This window comes from Schistocerca americana, chromosome 2, assembly GCF_021461395.2.
Source record: "Schistocerca americana isolate TAMUIC-IGC-003095 chromosome 2, iqSchAmer2.1, whole genome shotgun sequence".
Lineage (NCBI taxonomy): Eukaryota > Metazoa > Arthropoda > Insecta > Orthoptera > Acrididae > Schistocerca > Schistocerca americana.
The window spans coordinates 292192210-292217048 of record NC_060120.1 but is presented as its reverse complement, the minus strand read 5'-3'; the positions used below and the strand labels follow the sequence as shown (position 1 = coordinate 292217048).

The 24839-nt window shown below is 45.1% G+C and overlaps 1 protein-coding gene across 1 annotated transcript in view; it reads left to right on the top strand.

Annotated features, from left to right (window-relative positions):
- Window positions 1-24839, top strand: part of LOC124594914 (sodium-coupled monocarboxylate transporter 1-like) — a 118046-nt gene that overhangs the window by 9221 nt on the left and 83986 nt on the right. The window contains exons 2-4 of the mRNA XM_047133394.1: window positions 16874-17047; window positions 22615-22767; window positions 22855-22949. Of these exons, the coding sequence (XP_046989350.1) occupies window positions 16988-17047; window positions 22615-22767; window positions 22855-22949 (308 nt within the window). The 5' untranslated portion in view covers window positions 16874-16987. The remainder of the gene's footprint in view (window positions 1-16873; window positions 17048-22614; window positions 22768-22854; window positions 22950-24839) is intronic.

Here is a 24839-nt window from a genome sequence, read left to right as displayed (position 1 = left end):
CATGATTGCGTGGTGTTCGAAAGAGCAGACACCACGCATTCGTACAACTGATTCACATCGATGGACAATGAATGCAGACCCTTCAATGCGGATGTACAATGTCGTTCGACTTCCAGCTGGAATCTAAAATTAGCAAGCATGGAGAACATGGCCGGTGAGTGCGGATAGGTGGCGCTGGATCGGGAACGTGGGTCAGCAGGGGAGAGTGCCTAGATTGTCCGCGCATTTGAGGTAAACACTGTGTCTAGTGTCTCGATGGCACAGTGGTTAAGGCAACTGCCTAGGAAGCAGGAGATCCCGCGTTCATTTTTCACCGCTCCCCCCCCCCCCCCCCCCCCTCTTCAGATTTACAGGACACAACATGTTGTTCTCAATGGAGAGACGCCTACGGGTCCATCGCTTTTCACAATATACCGGGTGATCAAAAAGTCAGTATAAATTTGAAAACATAATAAACCACGAAATAATGTAGATAGAGAGGTAAAAATGGACACACAAGCTTGGAATGACATGGGGTTTTATTAGAACCAAAAATAAAACAAAGTATTGCTAGACGCGTGAAAAATCTCTTGAGCGCGTCGTTTGGTGATGATCGTGTGCTCAGCCGCCACTTTCGTCATGTTTGGCGTCCCAGGTCCCCAGACCTCAGTCCGTGCGATTATTTGCTATGGGGTTACCTGAAGTCGCAAGTGTATCGTGATCGACCGACATCTCTAGGGATGCTGAAAGACAATATCCGATGCCAATGCCTCACCATAACTCCGGACATGCTTTACAGTGCTGTTCACAACATTATTCCTCGACTACAGCTATTGTTGAGGAATGATGGTGGACATATTGATCATTTCCTGTAAAGAATATCATCTTTGCTTTGTCTTACTTTGTTATGCTAATTAATGCTATTCTGATCAGATGAAGTGCCATCTGTCAGACATTTTTTGAACGTTTGTATTTTTTTGGTTCTAATAAAACCCCATGTCATTCCAAGCATGTGTGTCAATTTGTACCTCTCTATCTACATTATTCCGTGATTTATTCAAATTTACACTGACGTTTTGATCGCCTGCTATATAAATGACCTAGTAGATAGTGTCGGAAGTTCCATGCGGATTTTCGAGGATGATGCTGTAGTATACAGAGAAGTTGCAGCATTAGAAAATTGCAGCGAATTGCTGGAAGATCTGCAGAGGATAGGCACTTGGTGCATGGAGTAGCAACTGACCCTTAACAAAGACAAATTTAATGTACTGCGAATACATAGAAAGAAAGAACCTTTATTGTATTGTTATATGATAGCGGAACAAACACTGGTAGCAGTTACTTCTGTAAAATATCTGGGAGTGTGCGTGCGGAACGATTTGAAGTGGAATGAGTATATAAAATTAGTTGTTGGTAAAGCGGGTGCCAGGTTGAGATTCATTGGGAGAGTCCCCAGAAAATGTAGTCCATCAACAAAAGAGGTGGCTTACAAAACACTCATTCGACCTATACTTGAGTATTGCTCATCAGTGTGGGATCCGTACCAGGTCGGGTTGACAGAGCAGATAGAGAAGATCCAAAGAAGATCGGCGCGTTTCGTCACAGGGTTATTTGGTAAGCGTGATAGCGTTACGGAGATGTTTAGCAAACTCAAGTGGCAGACTCTGCAAGAGAGGCGCTCTGCATCGCGGTGTAGCATGCTCGCCAGGTTTCGAGAGGGTGCGTTTCTGGATGAGGTATCGAATATATTGTTTCCCCCTACTTATACCTCCCGAGAAAATCACGAATGTAAAATTAGAGAGATTCGAGAGCGCACGGAGGCTTTCCGGCAGTTGTTCTTCCCCCGAATCATACGCGAGTGGAACAGGAAAGGGAGGTAATGACAGTGGCACGTAAAGTGCCCTCCGCCACACACCGTTGGGTGGCTTGCGGAGTATAAATGTAGATGTAGATGTAGATTACATAAGGGGTGATTTTTGCCGACCGTTCTGTCTTCTATCGCACGAACCCACTTACTCATTATTTTCCCTTGCTTTTTGGAGAGCGGTCAGTGTTTGTAGAAAACCACCCGCGATGTTCAAAACTGGATTGTGGTGTTCCGCACACAGTTGACGCCCACAGCATTTCGCTGATGGAGGCGCTTGCTCTACTCGCGGCACTGTATACAGCCGTAGAGAAGCGGTACGCCGCACCTGCTCGCTAGTCGCTACCTGCCGGGCCGCGTTCCGGCGCGCTCTTGAACTGGCCTCGACTCCTCACGCAGGCGCTTGCCTGGTGCGTGCGCCAGCTGTTCGGAACGTGTGCCCAGCTGTCAGCAGGGCCTCTGCACGACCTCGCCTCACCTTTACTCAGCCTGCCAGCACAGATTAACGTACTCCAAACGTCCCATTCGTGCTGAAGTGAATGATCACACACATCTTCAAACCGCTTTAGCCCGTTTTACACGAGCGCCTTCCTGGTCAAAATCGCCTACTCGAAGTGCGTCCGACTTTCGTGCCCGTGTGTAAACCAGCAACCAGCTGCGACGCGAGTGTGTTTGTAACGTCAATGATCCGTACATCGTGCCGAGTGCGGATTTCTAAGATTCCGAGTTTGCTGCACGCTGCGCATGCGCAGGACTACAGCGGCGTCTGCTAACATGGGAATTTATAACCTATTCTGGTCGAACTCACTCGTATTATAGAAATGATTTCATGCTTTCGTCTGTTCTTAATCTTTGTTATTTTGTTTGCTTTGTTTTCGTTGCATATTAAAAAGTTACACAAGGTCCTCAAATTTTTCCTACCTACTAGTGTTCTCCTACGAGAGAGCCGAAATATCTGGAAACAAAAAGCATTTGCGTTTTACAGAGAAAAACACCTAAACTATGCGCGAATAAGAACGTAAATATATAAACGTTTTTATTGAAAATTATTTCAACTGCGAGAAGGTCAGACATAGTAAACGAGAAAAATAATTTTCGTTGTTATTTGGTACTTAGCAAGAAAACAAGTTACAAATGTTAAAGCAAAAGGGCGCTATTTACAGCGTACTACGTATAGTATGACGTGTTTGTAAGTGTACATTTTCTCGAGAAAATACATCTACATCTATACTCCGCAAGCCACCCAACGGTGTGTGGCGGAGGGCACTTTACGTGCCACTGTCATTACCTCCCTTTCCTGTTCCAGTCGCGTATGGTTCGGGGGAAGAACGACTGCCGGAAAGCCTCCGTGCGCGCCCGAATCTCTCTAATTTTACATTCGTGATCTCCTCGGTAGGTATAAGTAGGGGGAAACAATATATTCGATACCTCATCCAGAAACGCACCCTCTCGAAACCTGGACAGCAAGCTACACCGCGAAGCAGAGCGCCTCTCTTGCAGTCTGCCACTTGAGTTTGCTAAACATCTCCGTAACGCTATCACGCTTACCAAATAACCCTGTGACGAAACGCGCCGATGTTCTTTGGATCTTCTCTATCTGCTCTGTCAACCCGACCTGGTACGGATCCCACACTGATGAGCAATACTCAAGTATAGGCCGAATAAGTGTTTTGTAAGCCACCTCCTTTGTTGATGTACTTCATTTTCTAAGGACTCTCCCAATGAATCTCAACCTGGCACCCACCTTACCAACAATTATTTTTATATGATCATTCCACTTCAAATCGCTCCGTACGCATACTCCCAGATATTTTACAGAAGTAACTGCTACCAGCGTTTGTTCCGCTATCTTATAATCATACAATAAAGCATACTTCTTTCTGCAGTTACAACAGTAGAACCATTTAAAGAACTAACATTAGTGGTCTCGAAATTTTCTCTCTACTAAGAAAGCAACAACTTTTATTAATACTATTAAACCACAACTAATACCAATACCACCAGAACTTCACACAATTTCATAGCTAAAACCAAAAATTCAAGCGGTCACTGGAACACTCAACGACTACAACGCACAAACAACTCAAAAAACATAGTGGGCGAAAGTTTCCAAAAGTTTATAAAATAGTTATTTTGTTAGAAATAGCACGAGACACCGTTGAATTTAATAACTGTACAAGAGTGCACAAACAACTTTGTCAGAACTTAAAGTAAGAACCGCTACAGCTGCAACTGCATGCGCGAAATGTAAACACACTGCTAACATTTGGAAGAACTATTGAAAACTACTAAATTTAATATTCGAATTCAGCGCACAAAGAGATTTGTCTGTACTTAGCTTTATAACCGCCACCGCTGCAACCGCACGCCGCGAAATGTAAGCACAGTATTGAGGAACATGTAACACGTCAGCCTCAGTTGCAAATAGAAACCAAACTTTACCCAGGTTTCAGCCAAAATAATTTGGCATTCTTCAGAAGCGATTGACACCAAACTACTGCAAGCTAAAGTTTGGCCATGTCAAGTATAAAACTTTAGCACCGTAGTAACTAGTCATAATCTACATGTATATTTTCTAAAATGGCGACACTTTTCCTATTCTTTCAGTTCTCAGGAGTGTACAAAAATTGTAGAAACGAAATGGACGTGTGGTTTTTTTCGGCCAGGAGGCCCCAACCGGGGAAGTCCTGCCGCCAGGTTGCAAGTCTTATTTCAGTCGACGCCACGTTGGACGACTTGCGTGTCGGTGATGATGACGAAACGATGACGAGGACAACACAACACCCAGTCCACGAGCGGAGAAAATTTCCAACCCAGCCGGAAATCGAACCAGCGCCCGTTGTAATGTAGGCAAACATGTTACCACGAAGCTAAGCAGGCGGGGAAGGGGATAGAGAATTTACCACACGACCTTCACCACGAACTTCCTCTATGAATTCTGCTTTGCTCATTAATAAACTCTATTGTCGTTGTTCATTCCTACGTTTTGTCACTATATTTCGATTTTTCCGTACAAAATATAGCCTCTCGTAACCTCACTTTCACCATTCAAAGCTCCCACAATTTTGACGCTAACGTGTAAACGGAAATGACCACTCAAAACAGACTAGAGTCGGTACGGAAACAAAACGCCAGGGGCGCTGCAGTAGACGCTCTTGTCTTGAGCAGTCAGTCGGGACAAGAAAGTCGATCGTGTAAAAGGAGCTTTAATGCAGCTAATGACCCGTGCACTCGTATGGATTGCCGCTGTACGTTACTCAAGCATCGCCAGGCTCGGAACATCTCCTCCCCCTCCTCACGCGTAATGCGTGCGCGGCGCGCATCTCGAGACGTAAACAAAGCAATTGAGGCCAGACACGCTGGAGCAGGGCACACGCATTTCCACACGCGCTCTGTCCGGTTGGCGCTCTGTGTACGTCAGACCCACATCTCGCTTCCTTTCGTCATTTTCCCTGCGTCCACCACATCAGCCGTATTCGGATCCTTCTCACATGCGACAGCAGTCTCCCCCACAGCATTTCGTCACAAAAGCTCAGACTATGTCTTGATCTACATCTATACTCCGCAAGACACCTTACGGTGTGTGACGGAGGGTACTTTGTGTAGTAGTGTCGCCTTCCCCGTTTTCGTTTTCCATTCGTTAAAGGTGCGTGGAAGTAAGTCACCGCATGAGTTTTAACTTTTACGAATTTCTCGTCGTGGGCATTCCGATAGCTGTATGTACAACAATGCAATGTGCAGCCCTACTCTTCTTGCGATGTGTGGAATTCTAACAATAAACGTTTCTGCAATGCACTACAACTCTCTTGTAGCGTGTCCCATTGCAGTTCGTTGAGCATTTCTGTAAAGCTCTCCCAGTAACGAAATGATTCCGAGAGGAGACGCACCGCTCTTTTCTCTCTCTCTCTCTCTCTCTCTCTCTCTCTCTCTCCCTCTTCCATCTGGAAGAATCACAGATCGAAAAGTAAAAATCAGAAATCGGCCGAACGATTGTTTTCTAAGCCACTTCTTTCATCAATGTATTAAATACAATTCTTCTTATCCCAGCATATCTCAGTCTCACACCTATAGCGAGAAACAGAACTCCTCCGACAAAATTTCAGAAGTTGTTGAGGTATATTTGCTCAATATTTTCATGGAAGGGGCCTATCGTTTACCGTGGTTCTTTACAGAGTAATTTTGTAATTACGATTTATTCGACTTTGTTACCATAATTATCTTTATTTCTGTGAAAATACTTTACAACAGCGACAAAGCCTTTAGGCAGCCATCGAAACGTAGTTACACGAAAGGGTATGGTTATTCGTGGGCGCCTATGTACAGACGCAAAACTACTGTGACGTGATTGTCTGCGATAACAGCTGAACTTAGCACCACTGCATTCAGTGCATTGATAGATGAATGCGTATCGGCAGATTCTTTATAGGTAAACCGACCCGTTCAGCTGTGTATCACTGTTAACGTGTAACTAACACTGTCGGAAAATCAAACCCCGAACCGTAACGAATGCGGAATTAACGACCAAGACTAAAGCAGGCCTCACAGTTATGAAGAGCAAGTACCGTGAGTGAATGTAACAAGTTTCTCTCCGAACAAACGCACAGCGAGTACCGTCGACATTTGCACTTCTGTGCAGATACAATATTTTCAATGCAATACCGCTGCAAGCGGGAAGAATCAAACTAAATTCAATCCCTCTGTAAGAAGCCATAAGAAAACACGGGTCCCTTGAACCAAAATACTCTGAAAATATCCCAAAGCAACCTTCACATTTTGCCAATGGAGTTCTTGTTCAGCCCGCATTTTTCTTATGATTAGTTTTATATGATCATTCCATCTGACGTCACTTCGGACACTTACATCTGCGTGTTTTGCTATAGTTTCTATTTCCAGTGATTTACCATCGACAGCGTAATCGAACAGTAGCGGATCTCTTCGCCTATCTATGCGCAGTTCGTTACTTTTATTCAGGTTCGGTGTCAGCTTGCAGTCCGTGCAACAGTGGTCGACCCTCCAGACAACAGCAGCGTCTGTGGAAACCCTCGCGGAGCTTACCACGTTGTATATAATATACCGTCTCGTTACGAAGGACGTGTTGAGTCCCATCTCCATCTGCTAGGAAGTTCTCAATCCACTTCTGCTTCTACACTCGGTAAGCTCGTGTTTTGTTCGCCAAACAGCAGTGCACCTCCATATATAGAATGCCTTCCGAAATTAAAAGAACACGGTATGAATACAGAACTGATGGGGCAGCTAACAGATGATTTGCTTCACACTTACATGGCGACCATCAGACTTGTTAATCACGGGTTTTGATGAGTCTTAGGTATGTTGTAGAGGAACCTACCCCGAGTACCTGGCTAGCGGCTCTTCATGCGACGCCATCTACTTTTCGAGAAAATCGAGGCTGAATTTTTATGCATGCCTCGTATACCCATAAGTTAATAATGCACTGTGGTGACAAAAGTCATGGGATGGCGGTACGCACACATACAGATGGCGGTAGTACCGCGTACACAGGGTATAAAAGGGCAATGTATTGCCGGAGCTGTCATTTGTACTCAGGCGATTCATATCAAAAGGTTTCCGACGTGATTATAACCGGTCGACGGGAATTATCAGACTTTGAAAGCGGAATGTTAGTTGGAGCTAGAAGCCTGGGACATTCCATTTCGGAAATCGTTAGAGAATTCAATATTCCGAGACCCACAGTGTCAAGAATGTGCCGAGAACACCAAATTTCAGGCAGTACCTCTCACCACGGACAACGCTCGTGACAGTATTTACCCTACGCCAAACCCTGCACGGTAATTGTGGAATGCAAATGTAGGCGTAGATGCGGAAAGTTCTGTAAATGAGGTGTTATATACACTTGTGAGGTGCTATATATAGCTATACACGTTTACCCCCGGATGGAGTCTGGTGGAGGGTACGTAGAGCAGCAGAGTCATGCGTCCCTGCACCCCAGCGCCACAACCCCCCCCCCCCCCCACCGCCCCCGCTCCCACCTCTTTTCCTTTCCCTTTCCTATTGCGATCGCGGATTCCTTGCACGAAACAATATTGCTCTTACGTCTCCGAGTCCCTTTAATGTTACCGTGCTGGTCATTAAGTCAGATGACGTGTTTGGCGCAGGAAGTAATGTGCTTGTTGGCAAGTCTCGTAACGAACGCTCTCAGAACGTTAAGTGTAACCCTCACAAGTTTGTTCCCACGCTCTCCGTTATGTGCAGAAGTCCGAAGTCCGCTGCCAGAGCCGACGCGCTCCAGCGACGTGCGATACGCCAGACAAATTACACGACGTGTTGCACAGTTGCGAAAACGCATCCTCGCAGACATGAATCAATTCTCGACACCGCGAGGCTCCTTGATTATCGTCCTTAAGGCTAGCCGGCATCGACTTGACCTGCAACGCAGGATTAAGGCAGCCACCGCTCCTCGCCAGTGATATCCACCCTGCAGCTACGTAATCGATCTTAGAAAGACTCCAGCGTCTGATCACCGAAACGGAAAACGTACATCGCCAGCGCTCAGCACAGCGCCTGCAATTACATCCCTGCAGAAATCTCGGCAACGACAAAAGAAGCTAACAGTTCAAAACTACGTAGGTCAATAATTTCACTGAAATAAAACTCCCTTAATACGAAAACCAATGTAGTTTATTTAATTTATCAGTTAAACCTGACACAGCCTATCTCTTCCGTCAACACCCAGAGACACTGATGTGATTGCGAGTATATTGCAGGGAAGTATAAGAGACAGTCAAATGAAAACGATACAGGCGGAAACAAAGCAAGTAAAATGTTTGTTATTTCAAAAGTAATCGCCATAACGCCGGGGCACAATCATAGTTCACCAGGCAACTGCAGAAATTTTACTATGACAGCACTGAGCGTCTTGCCTCACAGCGGAATAATTGTACAAACAGTTAAAAAGATTTCTTTTGATATAGTAAACAGTTCGCTTGCTTTCTCCCAGCTGTCTCTTTTTCATTTGACTGCCCCTTATAGATTAAGCTGCTCAATGAGTTTTCGGATAGAGTTACTTGCCGACATTTTTAGCACATTTTAGTTCAATATAAGATACCTTCCCTACTCCAAAACTTCTTTTCTTCATAACCATTGTTAAATTATTTCTTCTTGGACTGCTGTATTCATACTTTTATAAATTAGATACTGCAGATAGCAAGGTTTCACATGCCATGTAAAAGCTGCAAAAGGAACGACTTACTCTGCGAATGAAATTTCGAGTAGCTGGAAAGCAGTAATGTTAACTGAAGCGCTAACATTTTGAAACTCTGAAGAAAATGGTTCAAATGGCTCTAAGCACTATGGGACTTAACATCTGAGGTCATCAGTCCCCTAGACTTAGAACTACTTAAACCTAACCTAACCTAAGGACATCACACACATCCATGCCCGGGGCGTGGTTCGAACCTGCGACCGTAGCAGCAGCGCGGTTCCGGACTGAAGCGCCCAGAACCGCTCGGCCACAGTGGCAGGCTCTGAAGAAAAGGCTGGCACGTGGGAAAAGCAACTGGACGATCCGTACAACGGAGCAAAAGGGCTGTGAATCGTAATTAGGGAGGGGGGGGGGCTGATGTCCATCAAGGAGGAGTAGGTCTCCCAGTAACACGCACGCTGGTTAACAGGGCACCCAATGATTTGAGGCTACCCACTCAATTACGGTTAGCCTGAGTCGACGAAATGCTTTCGGATTATATAAAAGTACTAGGGCGTATAGTAACTACAGGTTACTTCCAGTTGCTGAACAAAATCTGTTGAACACAGAAGACCTACAATCAGATTGCCCACTAAGTATTGTCAACACAGGTGTGCCTCCCTAACTGAGTGGTCAACGTGTCTAATTGCCATGAAGAGGACCCGGGTTCCGTTCCCGGTACTTCCAAGCTGGAAGGACTGAACGCGGTCCACTCAGCGTCGAGACAGCAGAAACGCAGCTCCTGCGTCTGCAAAACTTACGACGGCTGGGACAGCTCTGTGTTAACGCCGTGCACCTCCAAACCACAAGCGAATGACGCCACGTGGCAGAGGAGTGCCACCGAAACACCGTTCTGATATCTCAAGCTTGTAAACTGCCGGCAATATTTATATTCGGATGTAATAGTAGGACACAAGAGCAGTTCTGACCATGAGCACAGGACTATGAGGCAGAGTACAGAGGAGGTACGCAACCTGCTGTACCATTTGTGGAGCTTGTGAAAACTATAGCCTGCGTGATGTGGTCTAAACTGTTTGAAATCAGTTGGAGATATGCGGTGCAGTACAAGGCGAGTGATTTTTAAGTCCCAGACGAGAAGAATAGGAGTCCCTGTTGTGAAATATGTGAAGCTGGCTCAGTGTTACCAACACAAGTCACAGAGGTCGCTGAAGTATTTACGAGAGCTGCGCGATGCTTTAGTGTTCGGCTGATGTGCGTTAGTTTGTTAGTTACGTTCATGTACTATGGATCATTTGCACGATAAATAGTTAATAATGTGGAACGAGACATTTTACATTCACATCGCACTAATCTGTAACTGTGGCTACATGCTGAAGATTTATAAGTATTTTATTATTATTATTATTATTATTATTAAATGTCCAGATGGGAGTTAGTAATTCCTACCCACCGCCTTTTACACATCGTAATAACAGATATCGTCGAATGAAAAAAAGAGCTGTCAAGGAGAAACTTTTTCAGTTTCTTTTCAAATTTTACGTTCCTGCCTGTCAGACGTTTTATGAGTTATCAAATATTTTACTTGTGGCATTGTGAACCCCTTTTTGTGCTGAAGACAACCTTAATGTGAAGCAATGAATGTCGTTTTCTCTTCTGGTACTGTATTTACGTATATCGCAATTCCTTTTGAACTGTAGTGGATTATTTACAACAAACTTCATGCGGGAATAAGTGCACTGTGAAGCAGCAGTCAGAATACCCAACTCCTTAAACAGGTCTACAAGACGATCGTGAGTGAGCACCACGTGTTATTCTTACAACACGTCTCTGGGCACTTAAGACTTTCTTTTTCAAAAATGGGTACAGCAAAACGTTATTCCATATCACATTATTGAATGATAAATTCATGATTACAGACGTGATTAGCCAGCTCAGAGGTATAATAAGTAAGAAAAGCCAGGATTCGACACTTTTTTGCCAGTCGACACAGTGAAAAACGCGATCGTTCGCTCCTCATAGACTCAGAGCCACATTTGAGCGTAACCAGGCGCATACGACTTCTGTAAAGTTTTGGCAAACCTTCGTTTCCGTAGCACATTAACATCTGATAAAGAAAGTACGTTCTCGTTTAATTTGTGCTGTACAATGAAGAAGATAGATAAACGTGTATGTTACGTTTTCAAAATATCGCGGATGCTTTTCGTTATCTGTTACAAACTGTCCTCCAGTATGAGACAGAGCAAGGCGACATAGGGCAGTGGTTCGCACGCTGGACTCGCTTCGGGAGGACGATGGTTTAAAACCCCGTTCGGCCACCTAGATTTAGGATTTCCGTGATTTCCCTACATCCGTCCTGGCAAATGCCGGGATCGTTCCGTCGAAAGGGCACGGCCGACTTCCTTCTCCATCTTTTCGTTATCTTAGCTGGTGCTCCGTCTGTAATGTCCGCGCTGACGACGGTACGTTAAATTAATCTCCCTTCCTTCCTTTAAAATTGTAGCACTACCGAAGTCGACATCTACAAAATATGGTTTGGTACGAAAGTGGAAAAGTTTGATGCAGCGAAACCCAAGCTGAGTTTAGGTCGCACCTCCTTGACTTTGCAGCAGAAAGGTATGCAGTATTCTGCTGCAATTCAATCGGCTAACCTTGGCAGTTCTCCTTGTACACCCACGTCCAAACTGAAGAATTTCCTCGTGGCTCACTCTTTCAATTCTGCCAGAGACTTCCTGGGCAAAAAATAAGCTAATTCCTGTCTCATATTTTTGATTATCCTAGTATACACTCAGCATCATGTCGTCTATATTGGATTCGTTTTCATTTTATTTTATCTAGTATTAACTTTTCAGGTGTTAATTTCATGTACTGACTTGTTGCATGACGATGGACATTTGCTACTCAGTTCTCTCCTACAGAACTAGACATGTAAAATAAAATAAAATATCCCCAGAGGGGTCACCGGGGTTAACGTCCCCATCCATCGGACGGATCACCATCGCCAGTGCCACATGCTCTTACACCCCGAGACACTGAGAACAGGTTGGGAATTTAATGACAAATGTTGAATCAGACTCTGGTCATCAGGGACTTTATGCCCCCAGCTCTCCTCCCCTCGCCGGGCAAATACTGGCGATGAAAATTTTTTTGTTCTGCCAAGATTCGAACTGGCCGCCACCGACTCGAATGCAACGGCACAAGGGTGCGTTACAGACTTAGGCTGCGGCTTGGGGTGATATTAGACCAGCAGCACTGGCGTGTAACCATTCACTCTTCTCATAATTCAGACGAAAGTGGAAAATTACGGAATACACTATTACTGGGACCAGAACAAGTATCATGTGCCACGCCCTTGAGAGTAACTAGGGAAGTAATACTCGACAGTAATTAGCAGAATAATTGTAGATATATGAGAGCTACAAGCGATACGTCCAGTACGGAGACCGTATAAAGATAACATCAAAATAAGAAAATATAACAAATAAGTAACTTTTCACTTAGCCCCTGTTCTAGCTGCAGTTCCATACCTGGGCTGTTGGTACCTAACTGCACAAGCACAGGTCTCCCAAGATGCAGCAAGAGGGCACTCTTGGCCCCTGCCGCACGCTTGGAATATGGAATCCAGAGTTTTTATTCATTACTGAATCTACTACCTACATTGCTAATGACTCTCCGCCAGCAGCCGACGATCTACGGAAATTTCCGTTTCTCACGCAACAGCGAAAAGCTGGTGTGTTTGTTGTTGACAGTGTATGGACAAGGTGAGGACGTCCGGCGACGCGGAAGCTCCAGCCAGACATCTTGTTTACAGTGTGGGTCACAGCAGAGTTGCGCAAGGTGGCGCCTGTCGCTCAGCTCAAAGGCAGGGCAGGTACGAAAGAACGATCTGACTACAGTGTGCCAGGGCAAAACCGCTGAAGAAATTCAGGTTAAACTCAATAAAGACCTTGATACTCTGTAGAAATATTACACTGCATGGACACACCATCCTAATCCAATTACGACACTCAAAGCTGCCTGCAATTGGGCAGTGCCTAAGGCAGATGTCTGACAATAATGCTGGACCGAATGCTCTTGCAGAGATCTCGCCTTGAATGGGCGAAGTGGAATCTGGAGAGCCGTAATTCTATTTTGTCCAAACTGGTAAGTACGTGATGATGCTGCGACACAGACGCGTTGGGGACTTCGGCTGTGGTATTGCTGTGAAATGTGACAGAACATTGTTCATCAGTTTGGTATAACAGGCCCCTGCAGCTAGTGGAGTGGCTGTCTCACTAAGGGAGTTAGTGAGAATAATGTGGCCTACACACTGCAAATGGCTTCCTGGCTACGGACACGTCGAACCTGCTGAAGTTTTGAGAGCCTTACAAGCAGCTAAAGTATACACTCATCAGTCAGAACATTATGGCCACCGACCTACTATCGATATAAACACGTCCAGGCGATAGCAGCGTCACGTGACAAGAAATGATTGCAAGTCAGACTCAGGCACGGTGCAAGTAGTATCAGTGGGAGTGGTGTCCGTGTGTAGAATGGGGAAGGTCCGCGATCTATCTGAGTTTGCCCGAGACCAGATTGTGATACCCCGGAGGCTCAGCAAGAGCATTTCGAAAACTGCACGACTTGTGGGGTGTCTTCAACGTGGCGAAACTAAGGTGACTCCACGTCTAGGCAATTTTGACGACGTAGCTCGGGCGGCCACCCCTCCTTACAGATTTCGGACGTCTAGGCTGGGCACACTGATAAAATAGGACAGGCAGCGAACTGTGACGGAACTAAAATCGGACTTTAATGCTAGACAGAGTACGAGTGTGTCTGAACACACAGTGAACCGAACACTCCTAACGATGGGCATACGCAACAGGCGACACATGCAGGTGCCAATGTTAACACCACGACATCGGCCACTACGACTGAAATGGGGACGCGACCACCGCCACTAAACGTTGGCGCAGTGGCAGAGCGTTGCATGGTCTGCTGAATCCCGATAACTTCTTCATCGTGACGATGGGAGGGCGCGAATCCATCCTCTTCCAGGGGAACAGCTCCCTGACACTTCACTGCGGCACGGAGACAAGCTGGCGGCGGCTCCATTATGCTCTGAGGAATATTCACGTGCGTATCACATGGGTCCAGTGGAGCTGGAATGACACCGTGACGGCCAAGGATTATCGTACACTGGTTGCAGGCCACGTACACCCCTTCATGACGATCATGAATGGGATTGGTTCCCAAATATGTGAGTGGCTCGAAGACTTCTTAAGTAATAGAACCCAGTACGTTGTCCTCGGTGGTGAGTGTTCATCGGAGGTGAGGGTATCATCTGGAAGTGCCCCAGGGAAGTGTGGTAGGTCCGCTGTTGTTTTCTGTCTACATAAATGATCTTTTGGATAGGGTGGATAGCAATATGCGGCTGTTTGCTGATGATGCTGTGGTGTACGGGAAGGTGTAGTCGTTGAGTGACTGTAGGAGGATACAAGATGACTTGGACAGGATTTGTGATTGGTGTAAAGAATGGCAGCTAACTCTAAATATAGCTAAAAGTAAATTAATGCAGATGAATAGGAATAAGAATCCTGTAATGTTGGAATACTCCATTAGTAGTGTAGCGCTTGACACAGTCACGTCGATTAAACATTTGGGCGTGACATTGCAGAGCGATATGAAGTGGGACAAGCATGTAATGGCAGTTGTGCGGAAGGCGGATAGTCGTCTTCGGTTCATTGGTAGAATTTTGGGAAGATGTGGTTCATCTGTAAAGGAGACCGCTTATAAAACACTAATACGACCCATTCTTGAGTACTGCTCGAGCGTTTGGGATCCCTATCAGGTCGGATTGAGGGAGGACATAGAAACAACCCAAAGGCGGGCTGCTAGACTTCTTGCTGGTAGCTTTGATCATCACGCGAGTGTTACGGTAATGCTTCAGGAACTCGGGTGGGAGTCTCTGGAGGAAAGGAGGCGTTCTTTTCGTGAATCGCAACTGAGGAAATTTAGAGAACCAGCATTTGAGACTGACTGCAGTACAATTTTACTGCCGCCGACTTATATTTCGCGGAAAGACCACAAGGATAAGAGAGATTAGTTCTCGTACAGAGGCTTATAGGCAGTCATTTTTCCCTCGTTCTGTTTGGGAGTGGAACGGGGAGAGAAGATGCTAGTTGTGGTGCGAGGTACCCTCCTCAACGCACCGTATGGTGGATTGCGGAGTATGTATGTAGATGTAGATAATGTTTCCCGACTGCAGTGGCATTTTTCAACCAAATAATGCGCCATGTCGCAAGGTGAACAGTGTGATGGAGTGGTTCGAAGAACACAGTGGAAGTTCCAATTGACGTGCTGGCCCCACATCTCGCCAGATCTGAACCCAATCGAACACATCGGGGATGTGATTGAACGTGGCGTCAGAGCTCATCGCCCCGCAATTTACTGGAATTAGGTGACTTTTCACTGCAGATGTGGTGCAAACTCCTTCCAGTGACCTACCACGGCTCCATTGGTTGAATGCCACGACTCATCGCCGCTATTATCTGTGCCAAAGGTCGACGCACCGGCTATTAGCTAAGTGGTCAGTGTAGAAAAACAGGTCTCATCCTCCCATACACCAGGATCTCTCAGGCAACACCCGCTTCAAATCTAGGTCCACTGAGTGGTGGACATGCAAGCAATAGAGAACTTGCAGTCTCCTGTTCCCTTCGCAGAAACACTACTTGTGTGAGATTATTCTTCTAAATGCACATTTGTCGCGTCCTCATTGCGCCTCTTCGTGCTACTGAATCATGCCTCTGTGGCCATGCAATGAAGAGTGACGCAGACACTTTAGGCAAACAGAAATAGCGCCCAAGCACACCGATATGGTCACCTTTCAAACTTTGATGCAAGAGTGAGGTGAACCATGATCTGAGGCATAGCCAAACATTGGACTAATATGCTGGTCTGTCCAACTTGTAAGACGGAAGGCTTCAACCTCACTGTAAAGGTATGGGTGGCATTGAATGGAGGATGCCCATTTTATTCAGCTTTTTAAATTTTTATTTTGTACTTTGTGAACTATATGGAGGGTTTTGTGATACTACGCGACTAGATAAATAACAATGCAAAATATAGCCATACTGGCGGCCAGTGTACTAGGTAGGAGAAAATAACAGCAACATTCAACCATTGTATGAAAGCACGATACAGGTGCAACAAAAAAGAGCTATCCACCAAGAAAACAGTTGCGTGACCCTAATACCGTACAGAGTACGAGAAAAACACCGGAAAAATCCACCTAAAGTGCACAGAAGTCGTCGTCATGTCATACAGTGTGTGTTAAAGTAATAGCAACATCGAAATAATGGACTACAGGAAAGCATATAGGACACATCACAATAACATGCTAATTCGAGGTGATAGAACACGTTCCTCTGCACATTCCGTTGCCCTGCACTATATGACCGTGTTTCCAGCGTTTCAAAATGCACACGACGTGATTTTTCTAGATAAACTTTTGTCTGGAATCTGGATGAGGTACCGCATAACCCTAAAAGGCCTCTTTTTTCCGACAGTTTTTCTGTAATGTTAAGATTTCAGTGATTTCAGTGATAGATAAATAGCAGCTACTAAATGGAGGTGAAAAAGCAGCTTCTTTATTCCAAGGTACTGATTTTCAGACTTTATTTTTGTGTTTGTTCGCCTCATGTCACGTGCGTGCATGGGGGGTGGGGGGGGGGGGGGGGTGGTTTGTGTGTGTGGGCGCCGCTGTATACGCCTGCGAGCGTCAGCGCAGGCAGCGGCGCGAAGCGCAGCAGTGGTGTTGGTTGCCTATCGCCGAGGCGCTGAGCAGTGGTGCTTATGTGTGTGGCGTGTTGCAGGAAGCCGGAGAGCGTGGCCCCGCAGCTGAGCGCGCCGTCGCCCGCGCTCTTCACCTCGTGGCGCATCTCCTCATCTGACCGACAGCGGCGGAGAGACTGCCAGGGCCGCTAGGCATGCTGGGAGCCGAGCAGTCCACCATGTCCAGCTCTGGGGCGGGAGCTTCCGCCATGCACGTAATGTCGCACGCACTTCACTGCCCTGCAACTAGACCATAAGCGCGCTTGCCTGCGACGTGGTTTCCGTGATACTGTTACCTGTCTTCAACAATCTCCTCTAAAAATGTTTTGCTTGTGTGGCTTAGACAGGTGGGGGGAATAAGTCTTAAAAAATAACTATACTCTGAGATAAAAAGAAAAACAATTTTAAGCAAGTACGATGTGGAAACTGTTTTCAGACCCACCACGAAAACAAAAGTAAGTTTAAGATCCGCAAAAGACAAACGACATCCTCTAGCTACACCAGGTGTCTATAAAATTCCGTGCAGTTGTGGAAACGTCTATATAGGCACAACAAAAAGAAGCGTCAACAGCCGTCTGGGTGAACATAAAAGGAACTGCCGCCTCGGACAGATCGATAAATCAGCTGTAGCGGAACATGTTTTTCGGGAAGATGATCATGAAATAAAGTTTAGTGAGACGACCGTCATAGCAAAGACGTCGCATTATTATGCGCGAATGTACAGAGAGGCCATTGAGATTGCCCAACACCGCAATAATTTTAATAGAAAGTATGAAGGCATTAAGCTGGATAAGATATGGCTATCAACATTGCAGCAACAGCGTGACAATCGATTAATTTCAATTGAGAAAGTTGGCAATATCAGAGATCATAGCACAGCCGACGTCACGTGATTTACAGCGGCGCCCTCTGGATGGCATATATATACAGCGCTCACTCTTCCTGTCGTTGCAGTTCGCCGATTGTCCTCGGAGGATGCCTTCCGCAGTCGAAGGCGAAACGTCAGGGGCGAGACTTATTTATGGACCACAGCATCTCTGCCCGGAAGTGTTAAGTGATGACAACACCTGCCGTAAAAGCCTTCATTCTATGATGAAACAATAACCAGAATAAAAGCAGTCTGTTCGAAGAAGCACGCCCTTCATCATATGTGGAATCAAACTCTGTTACTGGTTAACATTCAGCACTGTTTTCCTCTGCTCCATGCGTTGCAACATGTTTTGGTCCTCCTTGGCATACCGTCCAGAAGCTGTTCAAGGTGTTTCTGGTCAAATCCATCCCATTCTCCTGAAATCATCCACTGTGTGAAGAACGTTCCTGCTACGATGTACAGCAACTTTCAACAGGTCGCAGACATTTATTCGCATCAGCAGATGCCGGAGACCATGCCATTTGGTTGACTGATGCCTCCTGGACGCAGATATTCACAAAGTGGGCGTAGTAAATCCATCCTTATCATCTTGAAATTAAAAATATAAGCCAAAATGTTCGGTATCGGCTGGACAATAGGCCTGAGGATGCTGTCCCATATTCAACAGCTCTTAAATAACGCTCGACAGAGATTTTGTGCTGTTAGGCATAATGGAGGCTTAGAAGAGCAGTTGTTCGTTTGGAGACTGTTACACATTATCTGGTCGACACACATCTCCTAGTTGCCTCCAAAAAGGCAGCACGCAGTTCTGTTACATTCTATTGTGGGTGCCTATGAGCCACAATTTGTAGGTTTCAGTCGTCAACTGGTGTTTTTAACGACAAGTCAGCCTTCCAATGCTATGTGTCTCACAACGGTGGTCAAATGTACGAATGACGTCACTGTGGTGTCCACCCAATTACGAGACAACATCACTTCCTGACCACGGTCCTTGTTTTGGCAAGCCGAGCAGAACACAAACCGCAATGTCCCGTTCACGATTGAATATAGTCTGCTACACAGAATTACATTGAGAATGCACGTTCATTCATTGTCATTACTCAGGTGGCTGCATGTAGCAGTTTCACGTAGTCAATGAAGTACTCAGAAAGAGATTTCTGATCAAAAGCATACGGCCTATGTAAATTATGAGGCTGACAAGAAATATTTTTAGTTCGTTATATTTTCCATATGAGAAGCAGAGGTACTTGCAGCAACATACATGGACATCATAATCATACCTAAATTACACTAATCAACAACTGCAATCGCTGTTTCGGTTGTATATTGAGAACTCAACTCCGTTTTGCGAAAACTATATCGCCTCTCTTCCAAGTAACACTATTTAAGTTCCCTGAGCACCTCTGTTTCACTTTCAGATGGATCATAACGTCCTGTTACGTTCCTAACAGCGTATCTCTCATTTCATAAGGGCTTCGAATGCTTGAACAGTGATCTGTAATTGGTCACATTGGGTCTTTTGCATGCTATTTCCTTTACAGATCGATAACACTTTCCCAGAACCCTTCCAACAATCTTACATCTCACATTCACCTATCCTAAACATACTTTCAGTGACCATCTCATTTCAGATGGCTCTTTGGCATTATACTTAAATACTTGCATGATGTTACATGCTCACACTATTCAAACTAATCTTGTAATCAGATACTACTGTGCTAGCATTCTTAGTAATGTAAACAGTATTTTAGTGTCTTGTACTTCTTTTTGCCTGAAAATGAGCGCCAAAGGATCAGAATGCATCGCAATTAAATTAGTGTAATAAAATTAGCAGTCCATAAAAATGACTTCTTGTGGTATTACGGAGGGGCTTTAGAAAGTACGTTTCACATGCTATCCCTCACTAAGAACATTGCGCAACAGCAGTGACGTATTGTCAGATGATAGTACATGTTCCCAGTTTCCTACAGACACAGTTCTCCTGCGGTATGGATAACAGAACAGGTACATCGTAGTGTGGCCTGGCAACTGGAAACGTGCTCCAGAGTTGAAGTGAGCGGTATAGTACGATTCTCGTGGGCAAAACGTTTAAATTGTACACAGATTCGCTATGAAACTGTAGCGGTGAATGGAACAAGTAAGCTGTCGTGACCAGCAGTAGTGAAATGGTGCCAACAATTTCACCAAGGCCGAGGGTGATGGACGTCGGGAAGCCCAGATCTTGCACATAAGCTTTCTATCTTTTTGGCAATCTAAATGAACATCTTGAGAGAGAGAGAGAGAGAGATTTTCCAACGACGAGAATGTTAATACAGCTATTGTCGATGCTCGTGATAAAGAAGAGAATTTTTATAGTAGAGATATTAAACGATTATAGAACGTCCCGACCGATGCTTGCGGAGACTTGGTGACAATGCTGAAAAGTAGTGCCACTATCTGTGTCATTTTGAAGAGTACTTCAGCATTCAATAAAAGCTACTTGGCGTGCCATAGTAATGTGTAACTCACTTTTTGTAGTGCCTTCTTACGAGTGGGGTGTTTCAAAGAAGTGTCACATATATCTTTTGAGGTAATATTGGTCAAAATTACAACAAAAATTCATATAGTGTTAAGCCCTGAATAAGCTTCATTTGTTTGTATTATAAATTTGTTCTAAAATTCAATTGCGTATTGTTTTTGTTGGTTTAACTTCTGTCAAACCCATTACTGCTTAGTACGAAGTCTATTTTTTTTCAGTCTCTGATCGGTCACGAAATAAAAACCACAGTGAAAATTCGGAGAAGCTTTGCGCAGATGTGTTGCAAAGTCTTTAGTCTGCCCGTCTATTACGTCACGTCACAGTTTTCAGTTCTGAGTGCAAAGTGAGCAGGTAAAGATGCCTACAACAATAGTGTCTCCCACCAAGTATGAAGTGTGTGCTGAGGGGTTCCGCCTGGTTTCATGCAGCCCACATAACGTTACTGTCATACGTTTCCTTGGGGTTGGGTTGTTTGGGGGAGGAGACCGGACACCGAGGTCATCGGTCTCATCGGATTGGGGAAGGAAGTCGGCCGTGCCCTTTCAAAGGAACCATCCTGGCATTTGCCTGAAGCGATTTAGGGAAATCACAGAAAACCTAAATCAGCATGGCCGGACGCGGGATACATTGCTTTATTCGTGAAAATTCTCATCCGAACTTGCAGGTGCAGGAATGACACTCCTGCACTGTTTTCCATGGGAAGTATTTGATCACCCACCATACGGCCTGGACTTGGCTCTCTCTGATTTTTACCTCTTTGCGCTAGATATTAGGTAGCATTTTGGCACATACAAAAGGCTGCAGACCAGTGTAGGGAAGCATTCTGTGATTGGCCTCATGATAAATTTGCAAAAATCATACATTTACACAAAAAATATGAGTGTATAGTAAATTATATTTCAAGTACAGTTTCTTAATCGTAACAATCGGCCGAAAGTGAGGAATAAGGCAAAAGAAATCCGCAAAATTTTAAAAATCGGAAAATATTAAATGTTGTGGGGCTTAAAAAGATCTATGGATTGATTTTTTTAGAAGTGTCGACTAATTCGTTACGTTTCGAGATATGCTGCAAAAACTGTTAAAAATCTCGTTAGCGGTCAGCCTCCCATACTTGCTATTTACTGTAAGTATAGGCCACAGTAAGTCAAAACGATCCTGTTTGAAAAATTAAAAATTAATTATTTTTTGCGATACATAGATTTTTTTAAAAAAATGCGCTGTCGATAACTGGCTAGACCTTCTCGACAAATGTCCCTACAGTGGCTATTTTAAGCTTATTTTCTTCATGCCATTTCCCCCTATTCTGCCGCCCGCTCCAGGTGGCGTAATCCGCGCTTGCACGCTTCGCTTTATTACTGAATTATTTATATTAAAGATCAGCTAAACATCATAGTACTTTTTGCTTGAAAATATAAAGCATTCAATATTAACCGGTTTCAAGCATCTCGCTGTAAAATGTTGACTATGTTCATCAGATATTTTGAAAAAAAAAGTTATCTTAGCTCCAGAATATCATAGAATTTTTTTTTTAATATGTGAAAGAACGTCAGCAATTTCTTTCTTTCTTTAAAAGTAATTTCCATAAAAACAAAAGTGCAATTTTTCCGAAGTCTTTTTTGACCCTTACAATTAATGAAATGGTAAAAGTTATTTATTAGCGCGGTATCATAACTCTTTGAGAAGAAAAAAGACTAAAACCACTACTGTAAGGCCATCTGCTGAGATCTTTTAGTTTTCCGAACAGCTTCCTCTCTTGACTTACCACGGGCTGTACTTAAAGTAAACAGCAAGTATGGCAACGTGAACGTTAACAAGATTATTAAGGTGAACGTTAACGAGATTTTTAACTGTTTTTTCGGTATACTTCGAAACGTCACAAATCAATCGATACTTCTAATAAGTCAGTTAATAGCTCTTTTTTAACCCTTCGATATTCTCATTTAACATTTTTCGGCTGTAGCTATAGTAGATTAAGTATCTGAGAAAAACAGTTTTCTACAACTTTGGTGATTTTTTTGGCCATGTTGGCCATCTTGCATCGAGTTTCATGAAACAGGAACTCTATTTAAAATTTAATTTCCTATACACTCACATTTATTTTTATTTACTGTTCAGGTAATAAGTTTTGCAATCACTTCTCCGTAATGCTTGGACTAAGAGGCGGCTGCTTTCTATGACGAGGGTGCTGGGAAGTTGGTACAAAGCTACGATAAATGTCTAAGTCGGAGCGATGGCTATGTAGAGAGGTAGCTGGGAGGTGTAGCTAAGTATTGTAAAAAAATATTTTTGATTTTGACTGTGGTTTCCAATACGTGATCGATCGAAGGTTGAAGCCTTATTGTGCAGAGCCTTCTCGGAGCGCACAGCCGGCTTACGCTCCGTCGTGTCCCCAGGTGCCGGCCGGCCACGAAGGCCTGGGAGACTGGCCGGGCCCCGGGGGCGGCAGTTGCGGGGGCGACGAGGGCGACGCGCTCTTCTCGTGGCAGGACTACAGCGTGCTGGCCACCGTGCTGCTCGTGTCCTGCGCCGTCGGCATCTTCTACGGCGTGCGCGAGTGGCTGCGCGGCCGCCGTGAGCAGGCGGGGTCGGATGCGGGGGCGAGCGCCGGCGAGAAGGGGGCGGCGGGGGCGGAGGCGGGCGCGGGCGACGCGGGGCAGGCGGCCGCCGACTTCCTGCTGGGCGGCTCCTCCATGCCGCCGCTGCCCATGGCCATCTCGCTCGCCGCCAGGTCCGTGTGCAACACGACAACTTCTCTGTCCGACAACACGAAGCCTCGGTTAAGGACCATTCACCTCATCACACATTTACTCTGTCCAGTCACATTACACCCGTCAAAAGCCGGCGCAACCACCTTTTTCACTGCAGACCGCTTTGAGATATGCAGGTAGATAGTCAGTGAGGTTCTGGAAGGTACCAACAGCGATGTGGGACCATGTCGACTCCAGCGCCGTGGCCAGCTGCGCTGGGTTTATCGGTTGAGGATTCATGGCACGAACAGTTCGATCGAGGCGGTCCCGTAGATTTTCGATTAGGTTTAAACCTGACGAGGTTACTTGTCAGGAGAGTGCGGTAAACTCATCATGGTGCATCTACACTGCAAGCTGTGTGACACGTTGCATTGTCCTACTGGTAGACGCCGTCGTGCCAGGGAGAAACAGACTACATGTAGGTGTTGACATGCTCCCCAAGGATACATGCATACTTCTGTTGATCCTTTGTACCTTTCAGAACGACGACACCTGCCAGGGAATGCCACGAAACATTCCCAAAACCCACCAACCCCCCCCCCCCCCCGCCTTCCCCCGGCTTGGGTATTTGTATTCCTACCGGAACGTGTCCGGAGTCTTCTGACCCGCCAGTCATTTCAAAAGCGCAACAGTTTTCTACAGAACAGTCGCAAAATAAGTGTTGCTTACAAATATTTACGAACCTAAAAGCCTTCGCTATCTTACTACACTTTCGTCACAAATGATTCCCCATGGATACAAGTCAAACAAAATCTGAATATGATAATTTACAACAAATTAAACTTTCGTGTGTTAATTATTTACATTAACGGCCAAGGCAAGGCACCACGGTATTCTCAAGTAGCGCATATGCACAGTTAATACAGCAACCCGTAATTCGTAAAAAAACAAAAAAATAATATCTACCTGTATAGCCTTAGTATTACATTATTGACAAACATCCAGACGATAGTCAAAGTCGTTCCATACTTTTGAGAGCACGTCTGGAGTCAGAGCCTTTGCCATGCGGTGCCCCAGCTAAGCCAAAGTTGTTCCAAGGTGGAGCCAGGTAGACGGTTTCGTCCACTCACAGTGGACCTTGGACGCCACTGGTTAAAAGCGAGATCCATACACCCTTTACGGCCGCTCAGTAGCTGAGGCATAGAAAAAGGCAGTGCAGTACACTTGGCAAAAATCACGCCGCACAGTTCTAACTGAATTGCATCTATTGAAATGGAGAATGCAGGACGCATGTTGTTGCTGTTTTATCGTCGTTCTGAACCTTCGCAAGTTGGGTAATAAACGAGTGAGGGAGTGAGATGTGCTAGTTACAATGGAACCTGCAATCACATGAACCGGGAGCTTAACAATGGGTGTTGGTTTAGATGCGCAAGTCAATATTCATCCCAAATGACTGTCTTCGTTCATGTAGAAGACACCCTTGTGAAATTGGATGGATCTTTATGAACCACTGTGTATTTTTGCAGGGCAATGACACGCTTTATCGTCAGAACTACAGCACATAGAGCCTAAAATTTTGTTCGACTGACTCTCGCACTGGTGGCAGATAGGATCAATCACCCAAGTCACTTTCAGAATCAACATTCACATAATTTCATCCGCAACCAGAATAATACTGTGACGTCTAACGTAGCATTAAGGAAACTTTCATGTGCAAGGACGTACGACACACTCCATTCACGTGACATCAACACATATTCAGGCAACGCTCTTAAAACAATTACGATTTAAATCACCGGTTCTAGTAAATGAAACTGGCAACAAAAAAGAAGAATCCATATACTCACGCAATTTTGTGAGTACAGTTACTCATCATTCATAGTCACACAAAACACCAACATATACAAGCAGTACTCATCAAACTTCATAAT